The sequence below is a fragment of the Delphinus delphis genome, chromosome 1 (genome assembly GCF_949987515.2).
Source record: "Delphinus delphis chromosome 1, mDelDel1.2, whole genome shotgun sequence".
NCBI classification, from domain to species: domain Eukaryota; kingdom Metazoa; phylum Chordata; class Mammalia; order Artiodactyla; family Delphinidae; genus Delphinus; species Delphinus delphis.
Window position 1 is genome coordinate 111,930,892 of NC_082683.1, and position 25,334 is coordinate 111,956,225.

General features: G+C 36.4%; 1 protein-coding gene across 4 annotated transcripts in view; it reads right to left on the bottom strand.

Annotated features, from left to right (window-relative positions):
• ASH1L (ASH1 like histone lysine methyltransferase) overlaps window positions 1-25,334 on the bottom strand; it is a 217,150-nt gene that overhangs the window by 135,803 nt on the left and 56,013 nt on the right. For 3 of the 4 annotated variants that reach the window (XM_060031254.1, XM_060031244.1, XM_060031235.1), the window contains 2 exons: window positions 15,921-20,484; window positions 1,535-1,636 (listed from right to left, as the gene is read on the bottom strand). In XM_060031254.1, the coding sequence (XP_059887237.1) occupies window positions 1,535-1,636; window positions 15,921-20,484 (4,666 nt within the window). Of the gene's footprint in view, window positions 1-1,534; window positions 1,637-2,227; window positions 2,288-15,920; window positions 20,485-25,334 lie in introns of those variants that run through there. The other variant, XM_060031260.1, reaches the window with a different exon arrangement.

Genomic DNA, 25,334 nt, shown 5'->3' on the forward strand with positions numbered 1-25,334 from the left:
TGAAGATAATCATCAAATAAAAATTAAACAAATTTACCATATTGATACAATTTGACAGTGAGCCCTTGAGTACTGATGAAGAAATTAAATTTTCTGACCATAAGTCATAAGTGATCTCCTAATTAAAACCACATGGACAGAAAGCTAAGGAATGATATGTGACTTCCTTGCTAAAACTTTCAAAGGCTTCTAAGTGTTATCAATAAGGCTCTACATGACTGGTCCCTACCTGCCCTTCCAGCCTCATATTCAGTCACTGCCTTTACTCCAACCACACTGGCTCTTTTATTTAATTTCTTGAACTCTCTATTCTCCCCTTTACATATATTACTCCCACTACTGGGAATGAAACTACCACTCCCCATTTCTCCTGATAATACTGATAAATTAAAAATGATTTCCTACTCTCCAATCCCTGGTAAAGGCAGAAGATATATATCATTATTATTATTATTATTATTTTGGTAAACACACATACTATCAGTAAAAAGAAAACTGAGAGTACAACCTAAATCTAAGTATAAAGTGTATGTTATACTGTATGAAGAAGTTATATATATTTAAAATATGTAAACATTTAAAAAGTTGATTAGAAATAAATATTAATAGAGGTTCTTCTTACAACCTCAGATTGTTTTACATATCTCAAAGATTTGTAAATGCTACTGGAAACTATTACTTTACTAAATAATTTTATATATATCTAAGTCTTTATTAAATAGCTCTAATCTACACTCCCCTATTACACTACACGCCCCATTACCTCAATTCAACTTTCAAAATCTGTATTTTTGTGTGCGCCTACCCTTCTACCTATTCATTTTGAATTATCCCTTCTGAACTATATTAAAATCACTATACCTCTACAAACCTTCAGTTACAGGATAAATTACGTACTAGGGATGTAAGTACAACATGATAAGTAAAATTAACACTGCTGTATATTATATATTAAAGTTGTTAAGAGAGTAAATCCTAAGAGTTCTCATCACAAGGAAAAAAATGTTTTTTTTTCTTTTACTTTATATCTATATGAGATGATGGATGTTCAGTAAACTTATTGTGGTAATCATTTCATGATATAAGTAAGTCAAATCATTATGCTGTACACCTTATACAGTGCTGTATGTCAATTATATCTCAATAAACCTGGAAGAAAAAACAAAATCAGTATACCTCATGGAGTATGCTTAACTGGACATGAAAGGGGTAAAAGGTGAACACTTCTATTGTTTCAATATACATTATTATTCTCACATCTCAGGACCACTTTTGTTTGTTTTTTCTAAATATTATACTGCAAGCTAATAAATTGTAATCTACAATGTAAAGCTATTATAAGGGAGTTCCCTGGTGGTCTAGAGGTTAGGATTTGGCGTTTTCACTGCCGTGGCCCAGGTTTAATCCCTAGTCGGGGAACTGAGATCTCACAAGCCATCCGGCACGGCCAAAGAAAAAAAATCTATTTTAAGTCTGTTCACAAGTAACAGTTGGGAAATTATCTTCAAAGTCTGTTAAAACAAATAGCACTTGCCTGTCGAAGAAGTACTCTCAGATGAAGACCTCTTTCGTGTAGGGCTACAGTTTGTGCTCTCTGATGGTCGCTGGGAAGACTTATCTGAAGTTGGCTGGGAACCTGGAGAGACAGGAAAAGACAGAAATCATAGGAAAATCCAAGTCTAAAAATAAAGTTAAACCATTCTGTGTTAGAACTGTAATATTTTAGCTGTTGCCACTGCCATTCTCTGTAATAATATGACTTTCAAGCTGACAATAAGAGGACATTAAGCGAAGGACAAATGACACTAGATGTTGCGGACAGAATTCCACAGGTCTCATACATAATTTCTCCTGTTACATTAATAGAGGAAAAACTAGTTTTAGTGGAAAAATGAAAAAAATATATGATTTAGTTTTTATGTATTATACTATGAAACATATTAAGATACTTATTGATAAAAATTACTAGAAATAATATAATAAACCTGCTCTTGATTATTGACTCAAATTCATCATATAAACTGACAAAACCTACAATGCAATTAATTAGGAACAACTGATGTGAGAAAAGCAGGTCCGACCTGCGCATTTTATTTAATAGAATCAAAGATGAAAATTAAAAGAGGTGAACCTTAAATCCATACATTCCATATAATCCAGAGAACACTCTGAAAGAATTTGTTATTACTTTATACATGGAATAGAATAAGCCTCCTTTAACGCTTACTTAAAGTTCCTTGGTTGTATACATAGAAGTTCATGAAGACAAAGAAACTTCATTTCCTTTAAAAAAAAAAAAAAAGTCTCATACTCTTACCAAAACCCCAAATAAATGCAGCATAATTTAACACAACTCTTATTCAAGGGAAAAGTATGTCGTTCAGGAAAGACTATTTCCTGAATAAAATATACTTGGCTCTGATATTAGACTCCTTATACCCTAAAAAGCCAGCTGTTGAGAATACATAATGAATGTCAACTGGTTTGTCAAAAAACTAGTAGCACTCTGAAATGTTCGCTCTTAACTTGAAAAACATTACAAATAAAAAGCCTTACATATAAACTGGAGGCCCAAAAGGTATCATAAATCAAATACTTGAAGATGAGATTTTTTAAAGTTCTGCCTCTAAATGAGAGTTAACTCCTTAATGAACGGACTGACTAAAGGACAACTTGGGGACAGAAGAACTCAATGGAGCTAAGTTTCTAATATTTCCCTTAATAGTAAACCATGAGCTTTCTTTTAATCACGCAGTATCTTAAATCACATCACTGTAAATACTCTTTTAGCGCTGATTAGGTGAGATATAAGACTATGTGTTGCCATTCAAGAGTAACAAATTAGATTTTGGGGAAATTGATGTGATAGTACCTCCTACTTTGGAAACACAGTGATGACTACAGTAAGATATAATTAAGAAGCAAGACTGTTTATTGTTGAATCTTAAAAACAGATACAAAAGGGATTTTAAAAACCAACAGTAAAATAAATCCCCCTAGAGTGTGGTTCAGATAAGATTTCCATTAAAGAGCTAAATATCACAATAAAATAGCTAAGAAGTAAAAGCCCAGGCATCAGTGAAGATATAACTTTAAGTATTAATACTGAAAAATTCATATACTGAACAGATAAATATTGCCTACTCAGACACACAGCCAAGACAGAAGACAACAGTGGCCAAGAAGCTTGAGACATCACTGAACTCCCTTTACCATTACTCTCCTGACTAATGGACAAACAATCTTAGATTAAGAACTAGGGAAAGAAGGGGTTGGAGAGCACTTTATAAAGTCTTCTCTCTCAGCCATAAACTAACATTTATTGACTACAGTTTATATGTTTGGCACTATGCTAGACAATGTGGAGGTGGGGGGAGGGAGAGACAAAAACAGTATAATAGTTTCTGCCCTCAAGGAGCTTATTTAGGGTCTTGTATGTTATCATGTATTACACTTCAGGTGGCGTTTGTGCCATCCATTCTTGAGCTCCGTCTTCAGTTTCTAGGCTATTTGGCAACGTTTCCCAAATTTCTTGCTCATCTTCAAGAAAGTCTTGATGAAGGCTTCAACTATACCTTTGATCATCAGGATATCCTGAGAATCACCCTGCCTGGCCTCACCCACCTCAGGGTAAAAGAGGGTACAGGCACTTTCTTCAAAGCTCCTTCTTTTGGTGGCATCTGGAGCTGCAGAGGAGGCAGTGGGAGGTGGAATGGGGGTCAGATCCCCGGAGATCGTTATTGGCAGCTTTGTACAGCAATTCCTGAGAAACTGAAACAATTGAGAGAGAGATGGCTTAGCTCACTTAGCTTCTGAGCCATTTTTCATTTCCTGAAAGTAATGGAGGCCAGCAGCCTATTCTTAGGATGTAATAGGAAACTGGAATAAAACTTCATTCAGGAGGGTTCTCTTTTTTCATTTCAAAAAGTCCGTTTGAATTCCGTTCATACAGAGCAGAGTTGTTCTTAACAATTTTCCATATTTAGGGGGGAATAAAGTTGTATCCCTAAGATACAGACCTCTAGGGTTTGATAATCAGCAGATCTAGACCTTTATTTCACTTAAAAACATTGCTTATAGGAACAGTAAGAGGATGAGGATACCTGAAAAAAAAAACAAACATTAACTAATGATGTAAAGCAACCAAGTTTAAGACTGGAAAATGATGATATAAACTCATATGCAAGAGGTAATAATCTGTTAAAGATGTTCAAAAGCATGTTAAAACTGGCCTAATAGCAGAAATCATATGAAATCGGCAAACACTATCTCTAACACTACCAGAAACATACTGTTTTATAAGTGCCATTATGCAGCTGGGTGGATGGGGAAGAACAAGATATTGCCCAGAGAACTAGCATGTCCATTTCAAAAGAGACCAATATATTTATGCTTCAAAACCTAAAACAGAATGCAATGCAGAGTTGAGTGTAGTAATGTTAGGTACATGAACTATGGAGTAAGGTATCCTGAGTTTGATTCCTGGCTCTGCTATGAAACATATTCAAATGTATACAAGTAAACATATTCGAATGTTGGTTTAATAAAGGACTCTTAACTAACATGGTTGTTGTGAGTTCCAAAATGAGGTAAGATAAAAAATTCAAAAGGTTTTCATAAATGTTATACTATTATACATAAATTGGCTCCTTAGGTTTATCACAGAATTTTTAGACCCTAAATACTTAATCATGTCACTGACACGCATAGGCAACCATTCAATATTAAAACAAAAATTAAAAAAGGACAGGGACTGGAACTAATCTAGAATATCAAGCATTTATCTTAAACATAAAGAAGTACTAGTAAAATAAGTACCTCTAATTAAGAAGTACTATTAAGATAGGTACCTCCAAGGCTGGTAGGTAACTACAAAGGTTGGAAAAAACTCCTCTAAAGTGAATCTTCTAATTCACTGACTCTTCATCATAGCTTCTCCAGGGTTGGGATTATGCTCTGGATTATATCAATAAAATAAGATGTGCCCAAATGATGAGTCAGAACCAGAAAGTGTTTAGTTCTCTGTTCAGCTCTGTACCAGGGGAAAAAGTAGTTTTCTGCTTCCACTGTTTGGCTCTTTGGTTCTTCTAAATCATGGCTGATTCCTTAAGGGAGTTACTGCTTTGTTACTGTCTCCATCATGTGATGAATGTTTGTTCATGTGTAATCAGTGGTCATTTTATGATGAGACGAGATCGGGCGTGTTCAGGGTGGTATGGCCGCAGCATCAGTGGTCATTTTAGATCTGCCTGGAGGGATATGTGAAGACTCTCCACTCCTCGTAAGACAGGAAGTTTGTATGTATTCCAATTCAAGAAAATCTGATACTTCCTCAAAGAACATACACAGAGAACACATACAATTCTAAGTATCAGAGAGTTCCCATTGAAATGAGTTCCCATTTCTCATTTCAATACAGTATTAAAGCTGAATAATTAAGTACTTCAGAATAAACAGAGAATATTAATGGGAATCCCTCCATTCAATATTTGGTAGAAATCCTACTGAATGTCTCATCACACAGATGACAGCTTCAGAAACATGTTTAGAAATTCTATACATATAAATGCAGGAAACAGAACTTAAAGATAAGTCACAAAAGAAGTACCTAAATAAAACTGGACTTTAACATAAATGTAAGGTGATTACCACAAGTAAATTCTTTTTCTTCAGTTGAGGCCTTCATGTAAAAATGAAGGCAGACTACTACTAAGGAGGGAAACTGAAAAAAGAGAATACCATTAATTGGGATAATAAAGAGGGAATTAAGAATAAAAAAAAACCTTGGAAATGTGAGGGACCCTTGGAAGTGGTTTTGATTGTAGGATCTCTGCGTTTTTATTTGGCCATTTATTGGATGAGCTTTTTAAAGAGAAAAACAGGTTTTAGGGAAACATTTGCGTCAAATTAGACAAAGAGGAGGAAAGATGGTACTTTTAGAGCAAAACCATAAGATGAAACCATGGATAAGAATGTCAGAAAGTTGAGAAAACAAAAAAGAACATAACTAGGTTTAAAAGGGATAAGAATCTGGAAATCTTTATATTATACACAAAAATGGGTGGAAACCAAAAAGCTCTTCTGAAGTTGATTTGTCACAAGAGATGTTGATTGATGTCTATAGAGGAGGAACAGAAACAAATCCAAGATAAAAAAGAAATAGTACATTTACAGATGCCTGGGTGTGAGGACAGTCATATGGGCAAAGATATCAGCGTAAATAGAGAAAATTCCCACTGATAACAGTGTGGGGGAGAGGTGGAAGACATCACAAAGAAAACACTGGAAAAGATTCAACCTAACTACTTCACTGAAGCCCTGAGTATCCTAGGCTAAAAAATGAGGAACTTCCAAATGTAAATTAGCAGAAGAACATAGTGAATGAAACCAACAACTGGTTGGATAAAACATGCATTTCTTTAGTCTAAATCCACTATTAAAACTTTAATAACAATAGTTATGGGTTTTGGTTACACCCTGTTGGGAGTTCAACACTGAAGACCCAAGGAACTAGGAAATGGTTTGAATGAGCAAATTGTCTGATGCTATAATGCTATAAATATCTTTGGGTAAGCTATGGAAAAACAGATTAAGTATGCTAGACTTGGAAAGACACTGTTAATCAGTTCATAGATGATATAAATTTATTTTAAAATAACACATTTAAAACTAATTTCTAACATTTAAATTGCTCCTTCCCACCCAAACTAAAGCATGTTACAAAATTTTAAGAAATTCCTCTTCTTTTATTATTTATAAGTCAAGACTACTGGCAATGTTTGTTAAAAAGTGACTGAATCAAAACTGGTTATAATTAAAATGGATACCATAGTAAAATAATGTGAATGTAAAACATCAACTATGTGGAAATCTTTGATCAAGTTTTTTTGTTTCCAGATCTAAGTTCTGAATCCTTTGCTATAGTTCACAGATCATAAGAGCTCTGGAAGCTTCTTCTGAATGAGCTGAATGCTGAGATAAAAACTGGTTCCTCGATAAAAACAGCTGTTTCCAATTGTGGGAAATATATTTACTGAAAGCAATACATTTCATCTGACTCACCAATTAAATGCAGTACAAGAATGATTCAGAGACTGTGCTGGTGATTTTGAAGCTAAAAAGCCTGTGTTTTTCTCCTTCCAATCAGGGTATTTCTCATACCGCCCAAATCAGATAATTCGCTGAAATGGAATTCCTCTGGAAATTCCCAGAACTGTACTAACCACCACAATAAATTTTCTGATTTCATGTCCACACGGTCACACTTCACTTACGGGTGTATCTTACACACCACCCTAGAGAAATTGTCAGAAATCAGAAAATTCTGATCAATGCTTACATTCTTCAGTTAAAAATAAAATAAGACTCAGTATACTGTGCTTCAACCATTATGCGTCTACTATAGTGAATAAACTTTTTCCAAACAAAAGGAAGATTTAGCCCTAATTTTTTCTTGGGGGACAAGATAACTGTTTATATAGATATATAACTTTTTTTATTCTATAATTTGTAAGCTATAAATGCAAAATACTCCATGTGACTGCTCTACCCATTTTTGAAATCAGGTTGCAGGTTCTGGCACGTGCAGCTAGACATGAATTGAAAATGCTGAAAAGCAAGGATGGAGAATCTGACACTCCAGGTCAGAAACTCTTCCTCACCAGTCCTATTACATGTCTACTTAACAAAGATACTTAAATAAATAGAATTAGTTATCAGAATTGGGTGAAACCAGAAAACCTGGCCTCATTTAAGAGTATAATTTTATTACAATTTTATTTGCACCAAGCTGATTTTAGACTGTTAGTATAACAGTATAGAAGAGAATATAAGTTAAAAAATAAGCTATCACTTATAAAATGATAAAATGCACAATTACTTATAAAATGACTAGACCAGTTTTCTTTTTAAAGCTTTATGAGATTTAATCCAAAACTGCTGGAGTGATTAAGTCAGTTTGATTTCCCCACATATGAAACAAGGAGAGAAAAGGTTAAATGCCTTGTTCCGGACAACATATCTATCATTTCTGCCTGTGCCCCTGATCTATCTTCCTCAAATTTCCATCAACATAATTTATCAAACATGCCTGTTTTATTCCAACTAACACTTATGATAAATCTACTCAATGCAAACAGTAAAGAATATTTTAAATTTTTTCCTTAATCAGTTATCAGTTTGAGATTGGTTTCACTTGACAATTCGTACTCTGCTTTTTAAAAAAAACTAACCTGACTGTTTTGGAATAATTTTAAATTTACAGAAAAGTTGCAAAGACAGTACAGAGCAAAAATTCTCATATACCCTTTACCCAACCTTCCTTAATGTTAATGTCTTACTTAACTATGGTACATTTGACAAAACTATGAAGTTAACATCAGAATAATTTTTCTACTCGTGTCCTTTTCCTGTTCCAGGTTACAATCTGGATATCACATTGTATTTAGTTGTCAAGTCTCCTTAATTTTCTCTGATCTGTGATGGTTTCTCAAGCTTTCCTTGTTTTTCCATGTCTTTGATACTCTTGAGGAGCATGAGGAGTATTAGCCAGGATTTTTATACAATGTTCTGTCCACATTGGCTAGGTATTTTATACAATGTTCTGTCCACTCCCCTTTTTTTGATGTTTTCTTATGATTACACTGGGGTTATGGGTTTTTGGGAAGAACACCACAGGAATGAAGTTCCCTTCTAATCACATTATATCAGAGGGTACATATTACCATCGTGATTCATCACTGGTGAAATTATACTTTCACTTGGTTTAAGGTGCTGTCTGCTAGGCCTCTTCACTGTGAAGTTAGTACTTTTCCCGTTCCATACTCTGTTCTTTGGAATTAGGTCACTAAGTCCAGCCCATATTCAGGAAAAGGGGAATTAAGTTCCACTTCCTTGAAGGGGATAGTCTACATACATTATTTGGAATTCTTCTGTAAGGATGATTTGTCCCTTTCCTCTTAAACTGTTCCAGCTTTGGCCACTGGCCAACTGTTTCAGGATAATAATGTCCCGAAGGTAACTGACAATTTTGGAGTACACGGTATACTAAATAGTTTTTTGGACATTTTAACAGGAAAGCAATTTATGTATAATGAATCTATCTCCAAGTTATGTATGGAAAAATTATCAACTGAAGACTGAGAAGGTCAATTTAAGATAACATGAAATTTAGTTATGCTTTTTATACTTTAAGAAGGAAAACTATGTGACACTGAAACAAGTACAGATCTAGAAGATGCAGTTATTTCCTTGACAGAATACAAAATTATAAGGAAAGAGCACATAATAAACCAGTCAGAAATGCTACAAAATTTAAAGCTGTAAGAACTTTAAAGCTGTAAGAATTTTAATCACCTGAATTTCCTTATTATTTCCCATTCATTCCTTAACCTCCAGAAATCTAACAATTACCACTGTGGGAATCGCTCTTAGATCACAAAAGATAATCTGCTAAAGCAAACTGTCTACTTTCAGTCCTTATCTAAATGATCTTTGTAGCACCTGACACTCTTGACTACAAACTCCCTTAGGAAACCCAGTGTGTTTACCCTACATATTACCATTCCTTCTCTTATTTCCTTTGCTTAAACAACCACTTATCTAAAACTTTTACCTTCATGTTTGATTTCTTTTGAGCTACAGATCCATATATCCACATATCCCACTAAACAGCATGAAACTCCATTTTCCATCTCCAGTCGCGACCTTTCACTTAATCACATCACCATTCAACCAACTGCCCAAGAGAGGTATCTTGGAGACATGCTAAAATCTTCCTTCTTTTTTTTTTTGCCAAATGCGGGCCTCTTACTGTTGTGGCCTCTCCCATTGAGGTGCACAGGCGCTCCGGATGCGCAGGCTCAGTGGCCGTGGCTCACGGGCCCAGCCGCTCTGCAGCATGTGGGATCTTCCCAGACCGGGGCACAAACCCATGTCCCCTGCATTGGCAGGCGGACTCTCAACCACTGCGCCACCAGGGAAGCCCTTCCCTCTTTCTTCACCTCTTTGAAAAATCTATTTCTTTGGAATATTGTTTTCTCTATCACTATCTTAGTTCAGGCCCCCATAATATTTTGCTGAGACAATATCCAAACTGGTCCAACTGATCTTTCTCTAATCCATCTATCATAGTGCTATCCATATAATCTTAGCAAATCATTCTGCTTTAAAACCCTTAACTTTCCACTGCCTATAGGGTAAACTCCAAACTCCTTGGTATTCTATATAAAAAAGAGGCTTTATGATCTGTCCCCCGACTATCTTTCTAACCTCATCTCCTGGTCCCATATCAGGCTATTTACAGTTACCTAAGTATAGTATCATGTCTCCAAAACCCTAAAAAGCTTATTTCTCTATAAGAAATAGTCTTCACCCTTTATTCTTTGCACACTAAACTCAAAACATCTTCCTGGCTCCTTTTAAGTGAGTCCCTCTCTTCTCTGCTCCCCAAAACACAGTGTATCTCAATTTTAGGAGCTATCTATCAATAACTATTTGGATACATGTTTAAGTACTCCACTTAACTATAAATTCCTTGAAGGCAGAAATTATATCTTATTCCTTTTGTTTGTATTCCTTGTACCCGGCAAACAACAGATACAAAATAACTAAAGGGACAGCGACCATCATAACAGTTAAGATTAAAAAATCAAGTTCATAAAGCTTTGCCTAAACAAAACAAATTCTGATCTTGAAAGTGACCAAATTAGAAGATATCCCATGATTTAGCACTATTTTCTTATTATTTTCCTTAACTAAAAATCTTTTTCTCAACTGGTTTTATGTGGATAGGTAAGCCAATTTTCATGTCTATCTGAAAAAAATTCCTATTAGAAAATCAAGACACATTTCTACCTACGTATCAAAAGAGTAATAACTGTGAAGAAGACAGAGAGATTCCAAGTTACAGATCAATTAACAAAACAAATTAGACTTGTGATATAATGAAGAATATACCTGATCTCTGATTCCTGGCACAGAACTTCAAAAACCTTGAAATTTCCTGATAGCAGTGTCTTTGTTATGCCAAAGAGGTGACTTAAGGTGAACCCTAAGATTCCCTCAGGATGGAGGCTGGTCACTAGAGACCAACCACATGATTAGAGAGCTGAAACTCTGGGTGAGCCCAATCTACAGAGGGTGGAGATGGACCTGAGATTGAATTCAATCACATGGCCAATGATTTAATCAATCACACCTATATAGTGAAGCCCCAATCAAAATTCTGGACACAGAGGCCTGGTGAAGCTTCTTGGTTGGTGAACAAAATGATGTGCTGGGAGCATGACACACCCAGATTCCACAGAGAGGGTATGGAAGCTCTGTGTCCCCTTTCCCGCCCCAGCTATTGCCCTATGCATCTCTTCAATTCCTGATCTGTATCCTTTATAATATAACTGTAATTGTAATTATAGTGGTTACAGTAAGTTCTATGAGCTGTTCTACCAAATTATCAAAACTGAGGGGTTGTGGTAGCCCCTAAACTTGTAGCAAGCTGGGCAGAAGTGTGGGTGGATTGGGGACACTGAAACTTGCCACTGGCATCTTAAATGGGGGCAGTCTTCAAAAAACTTTGCTCTTAACTTGTAGGGTCTTCTCTAACTCCAGGTAGTTAGTATCAGAATTGATCTAAATTGTAGGAAACTCAGTTGGTGACAAAGGATTGGTGTCAGAACAGTGACTTCGGAGAGGTCTTAATGTTTTTGTATGTTATATTTTTAAAGGAAGGGAAAAAAAAAGGTTCTTATTCATAAAGCAGGTATTTCTGCATACGCTAGCTTTCCCTGCCACTCATTCTCCAAGGTCCCTGAAACCAGATTCAGATTCATCCCTTCCACCCTGACTCCTATAAATGGCCTCTTGGGTGACGTTAATGTCCATGTAGATGATACATTCAACAACCTAAGCTGTCATTTCACTTTACCTTCACCTCAATTCCCCCACTTCTTATAAGCTCCTTCTCACAACTCTTAAATTAGGGGCCTCAGACTCAATATTCCTTGGAGCCAGATAAATCTCTTAAATATTTGAACTGGGCCAGATATAACACACAACAGGACACTGTGAGGACTGAGGAAAACTGAAGAACGTATGTCCCAACTAAAGACTTGGGGAGGGGGGAGGGGCGGCCACTATTGAGACCCAACCTTGATGTCATCCAGGAAATACGGATTAACTGTTGTCAGATGTTCTGATTTCTTTTCAAAGAAAAGCAGAATTCTGCATGCTTGTGTGAAATCTCCAGATTTTTAAATTTTAGCAATTAAAAAAACAAACTGTAGAAATCATCACAAAGGGTCATATATAAACCAAAGGCTGATGGTTTTTAATCACTACTTTAAATACTGAAATTCCTCAAAGCTGTCCAAGGCTCTTTTCTTTTCTCACTTTATATTCTCTGTAGGGAAATATCATCTCTCTCACGACGACAGGTAGATAGATAAACAGAGGATTCATAGATGTATAGTCTATTTTGTTAGAATGTTTCTGTAGAGTGAAACAGCTCACATACAATTGATAAATAGAATACCAGAATGACATGGAGTTCATACGTGATTTTTCAGAGTACATTAATGTTTTGAAGCACCAAGTTAGCAGCTAAACAAAGAATACTCTAACACAAACTAAATGCAGTAAACCATTGAACAATGTAGTTCTGTTCAGAATGCCCATTCACCCTCTTGGCTACACATGGTCACAGATTTTCCTACAAGTGCTTATTGTGTGGTTCCCCCAACCTTCATGAGAAAGAGACAAATAAGGACAATAAACCAGAACCAGCTATATCTGGCATCACTTCATATTTATGATATGCTTTGTGTCTACAACTGAGCAGCTTCAACCCTTCTTTATATCTGTTTCTATCAGGCTACCTTCATCTTCTCCTAAAGAGTCCTATGTTTATTGTAGTATTTCTTTACTTACTAAACAATTTAACATGTATCTTTACCTGCTGCTGGTATTTTCTAGAATGACTATTTTTCTTGGTGCTCTGGTTACAAAGTTTCAGAGGTTTTGAGAGCCTGTTCCCAACTCACTTTTCCAGACATCCTTTTATTTTTAGTGAATAATATCACCAAAGTTTTTCAAAACCTCATAGTGAAATGCCCGTATCTCTAGCCCAAACATCTCTCTTGAGCTCCAGAACTAGATACCCAAATGTCTGCTCAACATCACCACCTGAAGTTTCTAAAGGCATCTCAAGGTTTATATATATATGAAAAAGCAAACTTGTACTCTCCCCAAATCTCTCCTCCTCTAGTCTTCTCTGTATCAGTACACTGCACCATGAACCTCTCAAATATTCATGAAGGAGTCCGCCAACACCCTTAAGTATCATCATTTTATCTAGACTACTGCAATTGTCTACTAATTGGTTTCCCTGTAGCTATTTTTGTCCTCTACAATTCAATGTTCACACGTGAGCTAGAACAATCTTTTAAAATGTAAATTTAAAATCAATACTTCTGTCTTTTTGCTTAGTATAAAATCCAAAATCTTTTAACATGTGGTCTGTCTTCTTTCTTTCACCACAATTCTCTCACCATTCTCTCTCTTGTATTCCCTCTCCTACCACAATGAACCTTCTGAGCGCTCCCCTGGTTTTCTAACATCTAAGCTCCTTTCCAGTTCAGGATCCTCAAAAGTGCTCTTCACCCAAACCTCAGCTTGGAAGCTTGGTGGTTTCACATCCTTAAATTGCAACTTTTTACCCTTGGACCATAACTAATAACTCTATCTAAATAGGCACCCCTCTCCCCTTAGTTATGTATCCTAACACTTATATTAATTAATTTGATAGCATTTTTATCAATTATGCCATTATTTATGTGCTTACCACTCTATAGTTTGTCTTCCTTCACCAAGCTGAAAGTTAATGAGGCCAGATATGTCTTTACTCTCTACTATATACCAGTGACTAGAAGAATGCTAGATGTTTTGGAATTCAATAAATAAATGAATGAGTGAATGAATGAGTAAATGAGTAAGTGGAATTCTGTTCACCTAGCTAACTACTGCTCATCCTTCATTCAAGTTAACTGTCTAGGGTCACTTTCTCAGGGAAGCCTTCCTGAGTTAGGCCCCCATTTCATACTCCCATAGAACCCTGGACTTTAAATATATATATATATATATTTATATACCATTTGTCACAATTTTTATGACATTTAATGTGCAATTTTTTTTATTACTCATCTCCTCCAATATTAAGATCCATGAGAACAATGAACCTGTGTGCTTTGTTCCCTATTATATCACAAGGGCCCACAAAGTACAATGTCTGGCTGACAGCAGATATTCAATAACTGCTGTTGATTAAATGTTTGTCAAAAAATTTGTTGAATGAACCTAATTAGAGCTTACGATTTTTTCCTTCTTTATTACATTGTTAAAAACTAAAGAATGCTCAGCTCCACCAAGATAGCTTTTATTTTTCAAAAGTTCACAAATAATTAAAATCAGGAAAAAAAACCCTCTTCTCTTTGAGGGGTTTATCATTTCCTCTAATGCACAAGTTTTTAATATTTGGGGGGAATAATATCAATTAACATTTGTATGCTTACTATGTGCAAATCATTTTAATAAACACTATAATCTCATTTACTGTTTATAATAACCCTACTAATCCCATTTTATAGGAAGGGATATTGAGGCTTACAGAGTTTACTTGGAGAATCTGAAAAAATGTATGCATTTTCTCCTAAAAATACACACAAGCATACACACACATAATTTTACTTACAACATCAGAGGTTTTATGGACTTTCTAGAGTTAATTTACAAACCCGTAGGGTTGAGATCTCTGATAAAGAACTTCTGACTTAGCGTTATCTTATACATGAATAGGCAATGCTTCCTTTTTCTTGTTTTCTATCTTCTTTTCAATTCTTTTTTTTTTTTTTTTTTTTTTTTGCGGTACGTGGGCCTCTCACTGTTATGACCTCTCCCGTTGCGGAGCACAGGCTCTGGACGTGCAGGCTCAGCGGCCATGGCTCACGGGCCTACCTGCTCCACGGCATGTGGGATCTTCCCGGACCGGGGCACGAACCCGTGTCCCCTGCATCGGCAGGCGGACTCTCAACCACTATGCCACCAGGGAAGCCCCATATCTTCTTTTCAATTCTTAAAAGACACTTTCTAGACATTACAAACGCATTACCTAAATTTGCTTTATGTCATTTTATTAAACCTAAGCAGCTTTTATGAAGATACCTAAAGGTACTCTGAAAAATGAAGTCCCACTAAATATTGAGTTAAATTTTACAAAGTTGATAATTTTGTTTGTTTTTGGCTGCACCACATGGCTTGTGGGATCTTAGTTTCCCAACCAGGGATTGAACCCAGGCCTGCAGCAGTGAAGGCGTAGAGTCCTAACCATTGGACCGCCAGGGAATTCCCACAAGTTGATAGTTTTGACTGTTTAGATTTTTATTATGAGACACACAGAGTTAACAACATATTCTTCCTGTAACACAGAAACACTTATAAACTGGATCAGTATATATTAAAAATCCTGCATAGGTATTAACAGATATCCACAACACTAAATCAACTACACTTCAATAAAATTTTTAAAAAAACCCAGATATCTATGAGCCATTTCTCACTAAAGAAACTGTGTAATAGCCTTTTTGCATAAGAAAATCATTCTTCCTGATTTCCAAAAAGTTGAGTATTATTTTTTGTTTGTTTTGATAATGATATCTCTTCTCAAAATTCAAAATTAATGCAAAGACATGCCTTATCTTACTTCTCACATCTACTGAAAATAAAAACTTGGAAGATAACATTTCAAAATACATTTATAAAAACAAAAACACTTGAGCTATTAAAAGTTCATGTACACGTATCAGGCAACCGGTAGGCAAAATACACCATTTCTCTAACACAAACAACAGGCAACAAAATAACCCTCTTACCTGTCAAGGTCTGTACTGCCCTTTCGCTGGAAGGCAGCGGCTCCTTTCTGTGAGGCCGATTTAATGAAGTGTCCTGTGCAGAAAACAGTCCAGGGCTGTCAGTTAGTTTCTTTCGGCCACTGGAGTTAGGGTTTGAAACTCTGCAGCTCCCTATTGCACTTGTGAAAAGGTTTGTATGTTCATCACTGCTGGCCAGATCAGAGTTGGGAGTGAATCCCCCAAGGGATAAACTTGGAGAACTTTCTGAACAGTCAATCTGTAAAGGTGTCTGCAATCCCAAGGCCAATGGACTAGATTCTGAAGGCTCTCGGTGGACCCACTGCTCTTCTCTGTTTATTAAGCTTTTTGAAGGAGAGAGATGAGGGCAGGACATATGACACCGGTGCTTTTCCTTATGTTTATAGCGCTCTCCAACAGTATCCTTTCCAAATCGATAGCGCTTCAAAGATTCTAGGACAGATCTGGAAGAGCCAGTGTCCATGGAAACCTGTGGCTGCTCAGAAGAACGGTGTTCTCTGTGTTTGTGACGGTGCCTGTGTTTGTGCTCGACCATCCAACCATAGGCCATCTCGGGAGGGACGCTAGGGTAGGTACTCATAGAAAGAAGGGGAGTCCTGCTGGTTGTAAGAAAGGCTTCCTGTCGAAGTAGCTTATGCTTTTTCTTATGGTATTTGGTGGGATTGAGAAGTAAATGACCAGCATGCATATAGGAAGGAGGTGGAAGTGGAGTGGTGAAAGATGGAGATGGAGGAGGTGGATAAAGAGTTGGGGGATATCTTCCATAGTAACCTAATCCTATGGGAGCAGCTGTAAGGGGTGAGGGAGAGTAAGGCATGCCATAAGAAGGATAGAATCCAGTACTAGAAAGAGGAAAACTAAGGCTGTGCATAAAAGGCATTTCAGCCATTGCCTCCCTCATCTTAGGGGGTCTCCCTCTCTTCTTTTTTAAGTCAGGTTTTCGAATGTAGTGCAAAGGGTCTAAGGGGAAAGAAGGATGCGTATAGAAACTATTAAAGTTGATTCGAAAAATAGTTGGCAAAAGGTCTCGGGGGATAAAATGATGACTTCGATGAGTGATTCGAATTTCACTTAGGCGACTTATTAATTCCTCCAGATCTGCAATAAAGTCTGGATCCTGTCTATTTCGGAGTTGGGGATATTTCTTTTTCCGTTTTCGTTTTTGCCTTTTCATCTTGTCGTAGCTGAGGTAATCATGATTCCTGCGCTTACATTTATGTTTATGTTTTTCTTTAAGACTGCTTAGGACTGTAGAGGTTTCAGGGGGAATCAGAGAAACATGCTCAAAAGAATGCCTCCTCTTTTTTTGCCCACAAAATTTCTCTGCCCTGTCTGATGTGCTGTTATTATCTGTTCCTATTCCACTATCACTGGGAATGGTCTCATCACTATGAGACTCACTAATAGGAGAAGGAGTAGCTTCTTTCAGAGATGTCAGTTCACTCAAGTGAGAAGGAGAATTTGGCAACAAAGTAGGAGGAGATAACCGCCTCCTCCCCTTTGAGGCCTTCTTCATTGCAAGAGTCTGAATCATACTGCCCTGTCTGGAGTGTAAATGCAAATATGGCACTGAACTGGGTTCAACAAAGCCTGCATCACTACTTACAGGGCTCTGACCTCCACTAGTCCCAGAAGACTGAGAGCAAATAGGTGATGGAAGAATCTCAGAACTACTAGCAGATGAAGGCAGTAAAGGTGGAAGAATCTGTCCTAATGCTGACCCAGCTGCCTGCTGAGCTGTTTGTTCAAGAACAGCAAGGCTGGTAGGGCTACCAGAAAGAATGCCATTTAAGACAGTTTTTGGTTTTCGACCCCTCCTCTTTCCTATGTAAATGGTTCCTTTCTTGCTGACATTTATCTGTTGGCCCAATTTAGAGCCAAATGTGGCGGCAAGACTTGACACTGTATTATGGAGTTTGGATTGCACTTTCCCTTTATTACTTGATTCTACAGAGCTTGAAAGAATCTGATTCAACAGTTTCTTTCTCTTTAAAGTCTTCATTTTATTTATTTTGCGGATAATTGTTTTCATTAACTGTCCATTGTTTCTCTTCGTAATTTTTTTATCTGGTTCCATCTCAAGGTCACTCATACTACAGACAGTTGGCCTGTGACTGTCATCTAGATCATCTGGATCCTGAAGTTGATCCTCACTCTCAAAGAAATCACTGCTACTTCTATGGTTGTCACTTTCAGACTCAAGCTTGCTTGGACTTTCAGTGGCAACAAATGGAGCCACCGATAGTACAGGTGGCTTCATCTTGACTGGTGACCTCATTTGCCTCTTAGGTCTGCCTCTCTTTTTTGGAAAAGGAGACACAGACAGACTTTGTTTGAAGGAAGGAATTTCAATTTCTGGTTGTAAAATTGGGGGTTCTTGTTCTTCCTTAGACTGCAAAGAAAAAACTTTAGAGGCAGGAATTTTTAAAGTCCTTTTAGGTGGACCTTCCAGTTGAGGCATCTCCTTAGATTTAGGTCTTCCTCTTTTGGGTTTATAAATATCAGACAAAAGATCACTAGACACACACATACTGGAGGATAGTTTGTGAGTAGCAAAAGACTTATGAGATGGTTTTTCACTATCAGTTAAGAGAGCAAGAGATGGAGTTGTAGATTTGCTCAACTTTGGTAATCGGCGTTTAAGGAAGTCATGATCTACAAATGAAGATGGTCCAATGTTTTTCATAAACTTGGCTGGCTCGGAATTACTATTTGATAGTGAACTACAAGAAACATTTTTAAAAAGCTCTGATCTTTCTAATTCTAGCCCTTTTGGAGACCGGCATGTGCTTCTTGCCACCACTTTAGTCCACCGAGGTTTTCTTCCTTTCCTTTTTTTTAATGGTTTGGACTGCAAAGTAGTGCTTAGGCTTTCAGTAACTTGGCAGTGTTTGTCGGATGCAGTTACTGCACCAAGTTTTAGAAAGGGCTTGTTACTAAATAAACTAGTGAAGTTAACAACTGAAGGCGTAATTGTATGAATACTGGAATCAGAAGTCAAACTTGGCTTTTTTCCCAGAGAAGAGCTTATTCTTGGAATATCTATATGTGCAGTTTTGGAATCATTTACCTCTTTATCAATCCCTTTGCATTCAATATTCATGCTATGACCCACAGACCTATGACCAATGTTCAAGTGGGTACTTTCAGAAGTAAATTGGTTCTTTCCGACAGATTCAGAAATTTCTTCCATTAGTTCTGTGGTAGGACTTAAAAGTAACGGATTAGGAGCCATCTGTGAAGACGTTTCAGGGGGACTTCTGGTTAAAGGATTAACAGATACAGTAGGTGATGGGGAAGGGAGATTGCTTTCTCCTACTGCACTAAAAGGGGATTTTGCTGTAGATGCATCAGAAGCAACTCCCATTTGAAAGTCCGGAGAAGTGCAATATACGGGAGGTTGCTTTTCATGCTTTGAGGTTTCATAAGACCCCCTTTCACTGGATGAGAAACTGTCTTGCTGAATGCATGTTCCTTCATTAAACATTTCTTTCTCCAAATTAATGATTTCCTTTCGAACTGAGAACTTTTCCAATATGCTTTCTTTACTCTGCCGTATAACATTCTTCTCAAAAGTTTTGCTGGTGGCACTGTCTTTCAGGGATTCAGAAAGTTCCTGACTTTCATGACTATTGATGTTTGTACTACAAGAAGCCTTAAGTGGTTCCTGAGTGGGGAGCAGTGCTTCCGCTTTAAGGTTTATGGCATCTTTACTGACCAGTCCTGCCATAGGACAACTCACTAGTTTCTTTCCAATGTCCTTATTAACTAATCCCATTGTTGAATTTGCTACAATCTTCTTCGCACAGTCCTTGGCCACTAGGCCAACAGTAGAACCCAATTTCTTTCCCAAGTCTTTATTAACTAGTCCAACCACAGTGCCAAGTCCTAGCTTCTTTCCAGGTTCCTTATTCACTAAACCTGGAACAATACCAATTCCTAGCTTCTTTCCTGAATCTTTGCTTAGCAGTCCTACCGTAGTGATATTCCCTGGCTTTTTGCCTAAGTCTTTATTAATGAATACCGCTGTAGTGCCAGTTCCTAGTTTTTTCACAGAGTCCTTATTGACCAATCCTACTGTTGCATTAAACACTGGCTTTTTCCCAGGATCTTTAGTTACCAATCCAACCGCTGTGCTGATAGTTGGTTTTTTTATTAAGTCCTTATGTATTATTCCAGCTACAGAGCCAACGCCTGCTTTCCTGATCAAATCCTTGTTAACCAATCCCGCAGTAGTGCCAGTTCCTAACTTCTTAGGTTTTGACTTGGAAGACTTGGAGGGAGGACAAGTTGCAATGAGCTGTGCCAACTTTTCCGTTACACTCGTTCCTCCATTAAGTAATGCCCTGTCCTTTAAATCAGGATCCTGGCTACCAACAAGAGTAGATGATGCTGCATTAATGTAATCTGTCATTTCTGAGTGTACTGGAGAAAGCTTCTTAGACAAAGGATTGTTTTCTCCCTGTGAATGAAGATGGATGCTCTCCTCAGACTGGCATTCAATGGCTGCAACATCACCTGATTTCTTGTACAACTTTGAAGGATCCTAAAATTTGAACAAGAAAAGGGTTTCAGAGAGAGTAAAGCTTATATACCATTTCAGTTTAGCATTACAATCAAACAAACTAAATGATGACAAATCAGATACAAGATAGGCAATAGTGCTTTTTTAAAAAAACTAACTAATGTTATACTGTCACGGTATGTTAGTTCCTCTACTGCTATATCAGACTATATAGATGTAATCTTTGTTGACTTTCAACCATATGAACATACATATTATTGAGTATTTAGAAATATCCCTATGGTATTTTTTGACATTGTTTTAAAAAGGCAAATAGTCTACTTTCTCCTTACATGGACTAAATATACATTAGCATATGAATGTACTGTTTTTGAAAAGATATTGTTAGTTACAATATCCCATGGTCCTCGTTTAAAATAATGGTTCTTTGCCTACCTCCTTTTTTTTTTTTTTTTTTTCTATTTTTTTCTTTTTTTCTACCTCCTTATTTAATTTCAATGATTTCAAACCAATGCAGGACAATTCCTGACCAACTTTTACTCCTTTAACACATTCTTAATTATAATCTTGAATGAGCAGTCAAGTTCTCTCTTCATGTGAGAAGAATAGAAAAGACAATAAAATATGTTCATGTTTTCTTTAGAATGTGTTTTTATATAAAATCTTAGAGTTGAAAGTAACTTTTAAGTCATAATATAAATTGCTATCTAATGTATGAATCCTCATTATATACTTTACAAATGAATTTATCATTTCCCACAACAGTCTGTTTTACTTTTAGATAACAAAGATTTTTTTCTTCTTCACGTTTCAGCAGTTTGTTTTTTTTTTTTAATTGAGGTATAACTGACATAAAGAGTCTTTCTTAACTATAAAATACAAATGAAAGACTTGAACAAATGTAAAGACATACTATGTTTGTGGATAGGAAGATATGGAGCTGACAATTTCCCCGAAGCAAATTTATAAATTTAATGTCATCCTAATAAAAATACCAACAAGATTCTCTCAGGAATAAGAAAAGTTATAACATTCATTGGGGAAAATATATAAGCAAGAATACCTAGCAAAATCTAAAAAGAAGGGGATAACTATCAAATATTAAATTAATTTTTAATGCCTCTATCACTAAAACAGTATAGCACATGAGAAGACAAAAGAGCCAATGGGCCAGGATAGAAAACCCAAAACCAAATTCATGCATATACGGAAAAGTTTTGTGTGTAAAATGGTATAATCCCTACAAAATAGAAATTGGCAATAACTAAAAAAATACCACATGCATTTATTCCTTTGACCACTTTTAGGGGATCTACCCCAAGACACACTGGCAAAAAATCTAATGTTTGCAAAAAGCTAAAAATGTACCACCATTTTAATAGCAAAACCCTAAAACAGTCTAAATGATTATCTACAGGGGATTGGCTGAATAAATCAAAGTATATCTGTACAATGGACTGCCATAAAACTGGAAAAAAAGAGAAGATATCAATATATTGCTATCGAATGCTCTTTAATATGTATTATTAAATGAAAAAAAGCAAGAATTTGGACAGTGGTTATAATATGCTATCTTCTGTATAAGAAGACAGGTATATGAGTATATATACATATCTGGTTATATTAAAAATAGAAGAATAAACAGAAGATTAATGAAAATAGTAACCTATGAGGGAGGAAACACAATACAACCAATATTTGATTGACTCAAAATTAAGGGGACTATCTCTTCTTTTGGACTGGACCCTTACAATTTTGCCCAAGAGGAAACTGGCTTTTCTGACAGTCTCATATTCAACTGACATATATTAAGCTTGCGATTAAAGAAACACATTTTCTTCCCATCTTGTTAAAGAAACAATACTCCCATTTTGTATTTTTACGGTTACTTTTCAAAACTTAAAAATTAAAGGCTTTATTAAGTATTTTAAAATATATTTATACCTGAAAATTGTGACACTTCCATTTTAAAACGTACCTTTAAAAATCTATCTGAACAAACTATGACTATGTTCCATAGCACAGATAACGCTCACAAACAAGACTAAGTGAAAGGATACAGAATAATAGTGTGTACTATATAACTCCATTTATATTAAGTTCACAAAGAGGCATGACTAATTATGATATTTAAAGTCAGGAAAATGGTTACCCCTGGTGTGGGGCAATGATGAGAAAGGAGCACAAGATCTTGGTGGGTGCTGGTAATGTTCCATTTCTTAAACTGAATGCTGGCTACAAGGGGTGGTTGAGTTTGTGAAAATTCACCGAGTTGTTACATTTATATTTATGTTATACTTCAATAAAAGTTTATTTTTAAAATTCTGTCTGAAAGAAAAGTAGAAACATCCAGCTCCCTTAACCTGCTTAAAAGACTGTACTGAAATCTGGTTTTTCACCTTTGATGGAAATGAATATTTCAGGTTAATTAAAAGCATCCTAAAATAGTATCCCACAGTAAATGGTCTATGATTAAAGAAGGAAAAAATAAAAATAAAACAAAAAAGCGCAGATAATTTGATTTTGGTTTCAAAGATTTTTTTTCGTCCAAATCCTGACACTGAATAAACTGAGTGAATGAGGTAATATTAATAAGATGTTGAAAGCTACAGTTGGTACTGGTAATATTATTCTCTTACCTTTCTAAGAACCTCTTAAAATGACAACCAGTAGTAAGAGGTATCATTTTTAAGAGTATATTATGTTAGTCAATGAAACAGGTATTGTATCAAAACATCATTTTAAGCATATAATTTTCTTCAACTTGAAAACAAAGATAAAAGTATGCTCATTAGAAAAGAGGGAAGGTATAAACACTACCATCCATAAATAAACAATTTTACATTTCATATGCTTCACCATATACTCAAATACATGTACATTCTTTCATAAAAATGGGGCCAAAAATGCTTGTGGTTTCATAGCCCACTTAATACGAGGAAGACACCTTTTTACACAAATAAATTGAGTCAGACTTATCAATTCAATGTTTTTTTAACAGTTCAAAATTCATAAAACCAACTTCATACTGGTTGCTTTTTAAACAGCGCTGTGAGGCATGCAGGATCCTAGTTCTCTGACCAGGGATCGAACCTGTGACCCCTGCAGTGGAGGAAGCCTGGAGTCTTAATGACTGGCCAGCCAGGGAAGTCCCAGTTTTCGGCTATTTCTTCTTGTAAGGAATATAATGATGAACATCCAGTTATATAAATCTTTGTCTATTTGTCCAATTATTTCCTTCAGATCAACTTCTAAAAGTGGAATTGCTTGATCAAAGGGTATATACAATAGGGACTTCCCAGGTGGTCCAGTGGTAATAAGAATCTGCCTTCCAATGTGGGGGACGTCGGTTCGATCCCTGGTTGGGGAACTAAGATCCCACATGCCACGGCGCAACTAAGTCCATGCGCCACAAATACTGAGCCTGCGCATGCACTGCAACTACTGAGCCTGCTTGCTCTGGAGCCCACATGCCACAACAAAGAGCCTGCACACCACAACTAAGACCTGATGCAGCCAAATAAATTAAAGTTCTTTAAAAAAAGGGTATATATGATAAATAGTTACACGTGTAGGACAGCTCTGCATCAAGAAAAACTTTTTTTTTTAAAGCTCTGGTTTTCTTTTTTCTTTTGAAGATGTTGGGGGTAGGAGTTTATTAATTAATTTATTTAGTTTTGCTGTGTTGGGTCTTCGTTTCTGTGCGAGGGCTTTCTCTAGTTGTGGCAAGCGGGGGCCACTCTTCATCATGGTGCGCGGGCCTCTCACTATCGCGGCCTCTCTTGCTGCGGAGCACAGGCTCCAGACGCACAGGCCCAGTAGTTGTGGCTCATGGGCCTAGTTGCTCCGTGGCATGTAGGATCCTCCCAGACCAGGGCTCGAACCCATGTCCCCTGCATTGGCAGGCAGATTCTCAACCACTGCGCCACCAGGGAAGCCCCAAGAAAGACTTTTTTAATGGAAAAAAGTTTATTATAAAAATTCAGAGTTTATAAACACTACATTTCTGTAACCCAAGATAATACCTTGTGACTTGTGATATTCTGCATTTTTAGGCAATGATATTGCCTAAAAACAGAAACAGTAACAACTGACAACCTTGCTTCTGACGATTTTGAAATTAAACATCAGACTAATAGTATTCAGGTCAATCTTAATGTTTCCAAACCTTGACAATTGGGTGATCTGGTTATAGTTATCGTCAGAAAATACGCTCTCTCATTTACTGTTCCAATAAACTCATTGTTTTCATTTCAAATGCCATTATTTCTAGGATTAATTACTATTTGGTTCATTTTCAAATCCACTTGTTATCGTCCTGTTTTTATCAAATGGTTATCTTTTTGCCCATTTTAACCATTTCAAAATCTTTCAGATGGTTTCAATATTTCCAGCTCTTTGGTAGTGAAGTCTATGCTCATCTGTTGACTCTTTCCCTACTGTTGGTCTGTGTTCTTATACAGCTTGTAATGTTTTCTCATTATGCTTTGTGAGTTTTCTTTTTGTGAATGTCAATGTCCTAAATGTGAAGAAAGTATTTTTTATTCCCATTGTCAGTGTTTAAGATTTTACAACCTATAGATACACTTTTGGGGCATTTCTATTTACATTTCACTTACTGCCTGGTATTATGAACAAGACATCCTGTCACATGATTTTACAGGCCTTGTATATTTTTCAGCAGTGTAATAGCTGTTTGAGGTCCATGTCTTTTTTCTGAATTGTGGAGTTTATCATTTCTTATTTAGAAGAGCCCTTAATATTTTTGAAATAATATTTCTCTCATGTCGCACATTTGTCTCCCAATTTACTGGTTGTCCTTCTACTTCCTATTATTTTTCTTAAAAAGAAGTTAAATGTATTCAGAAACA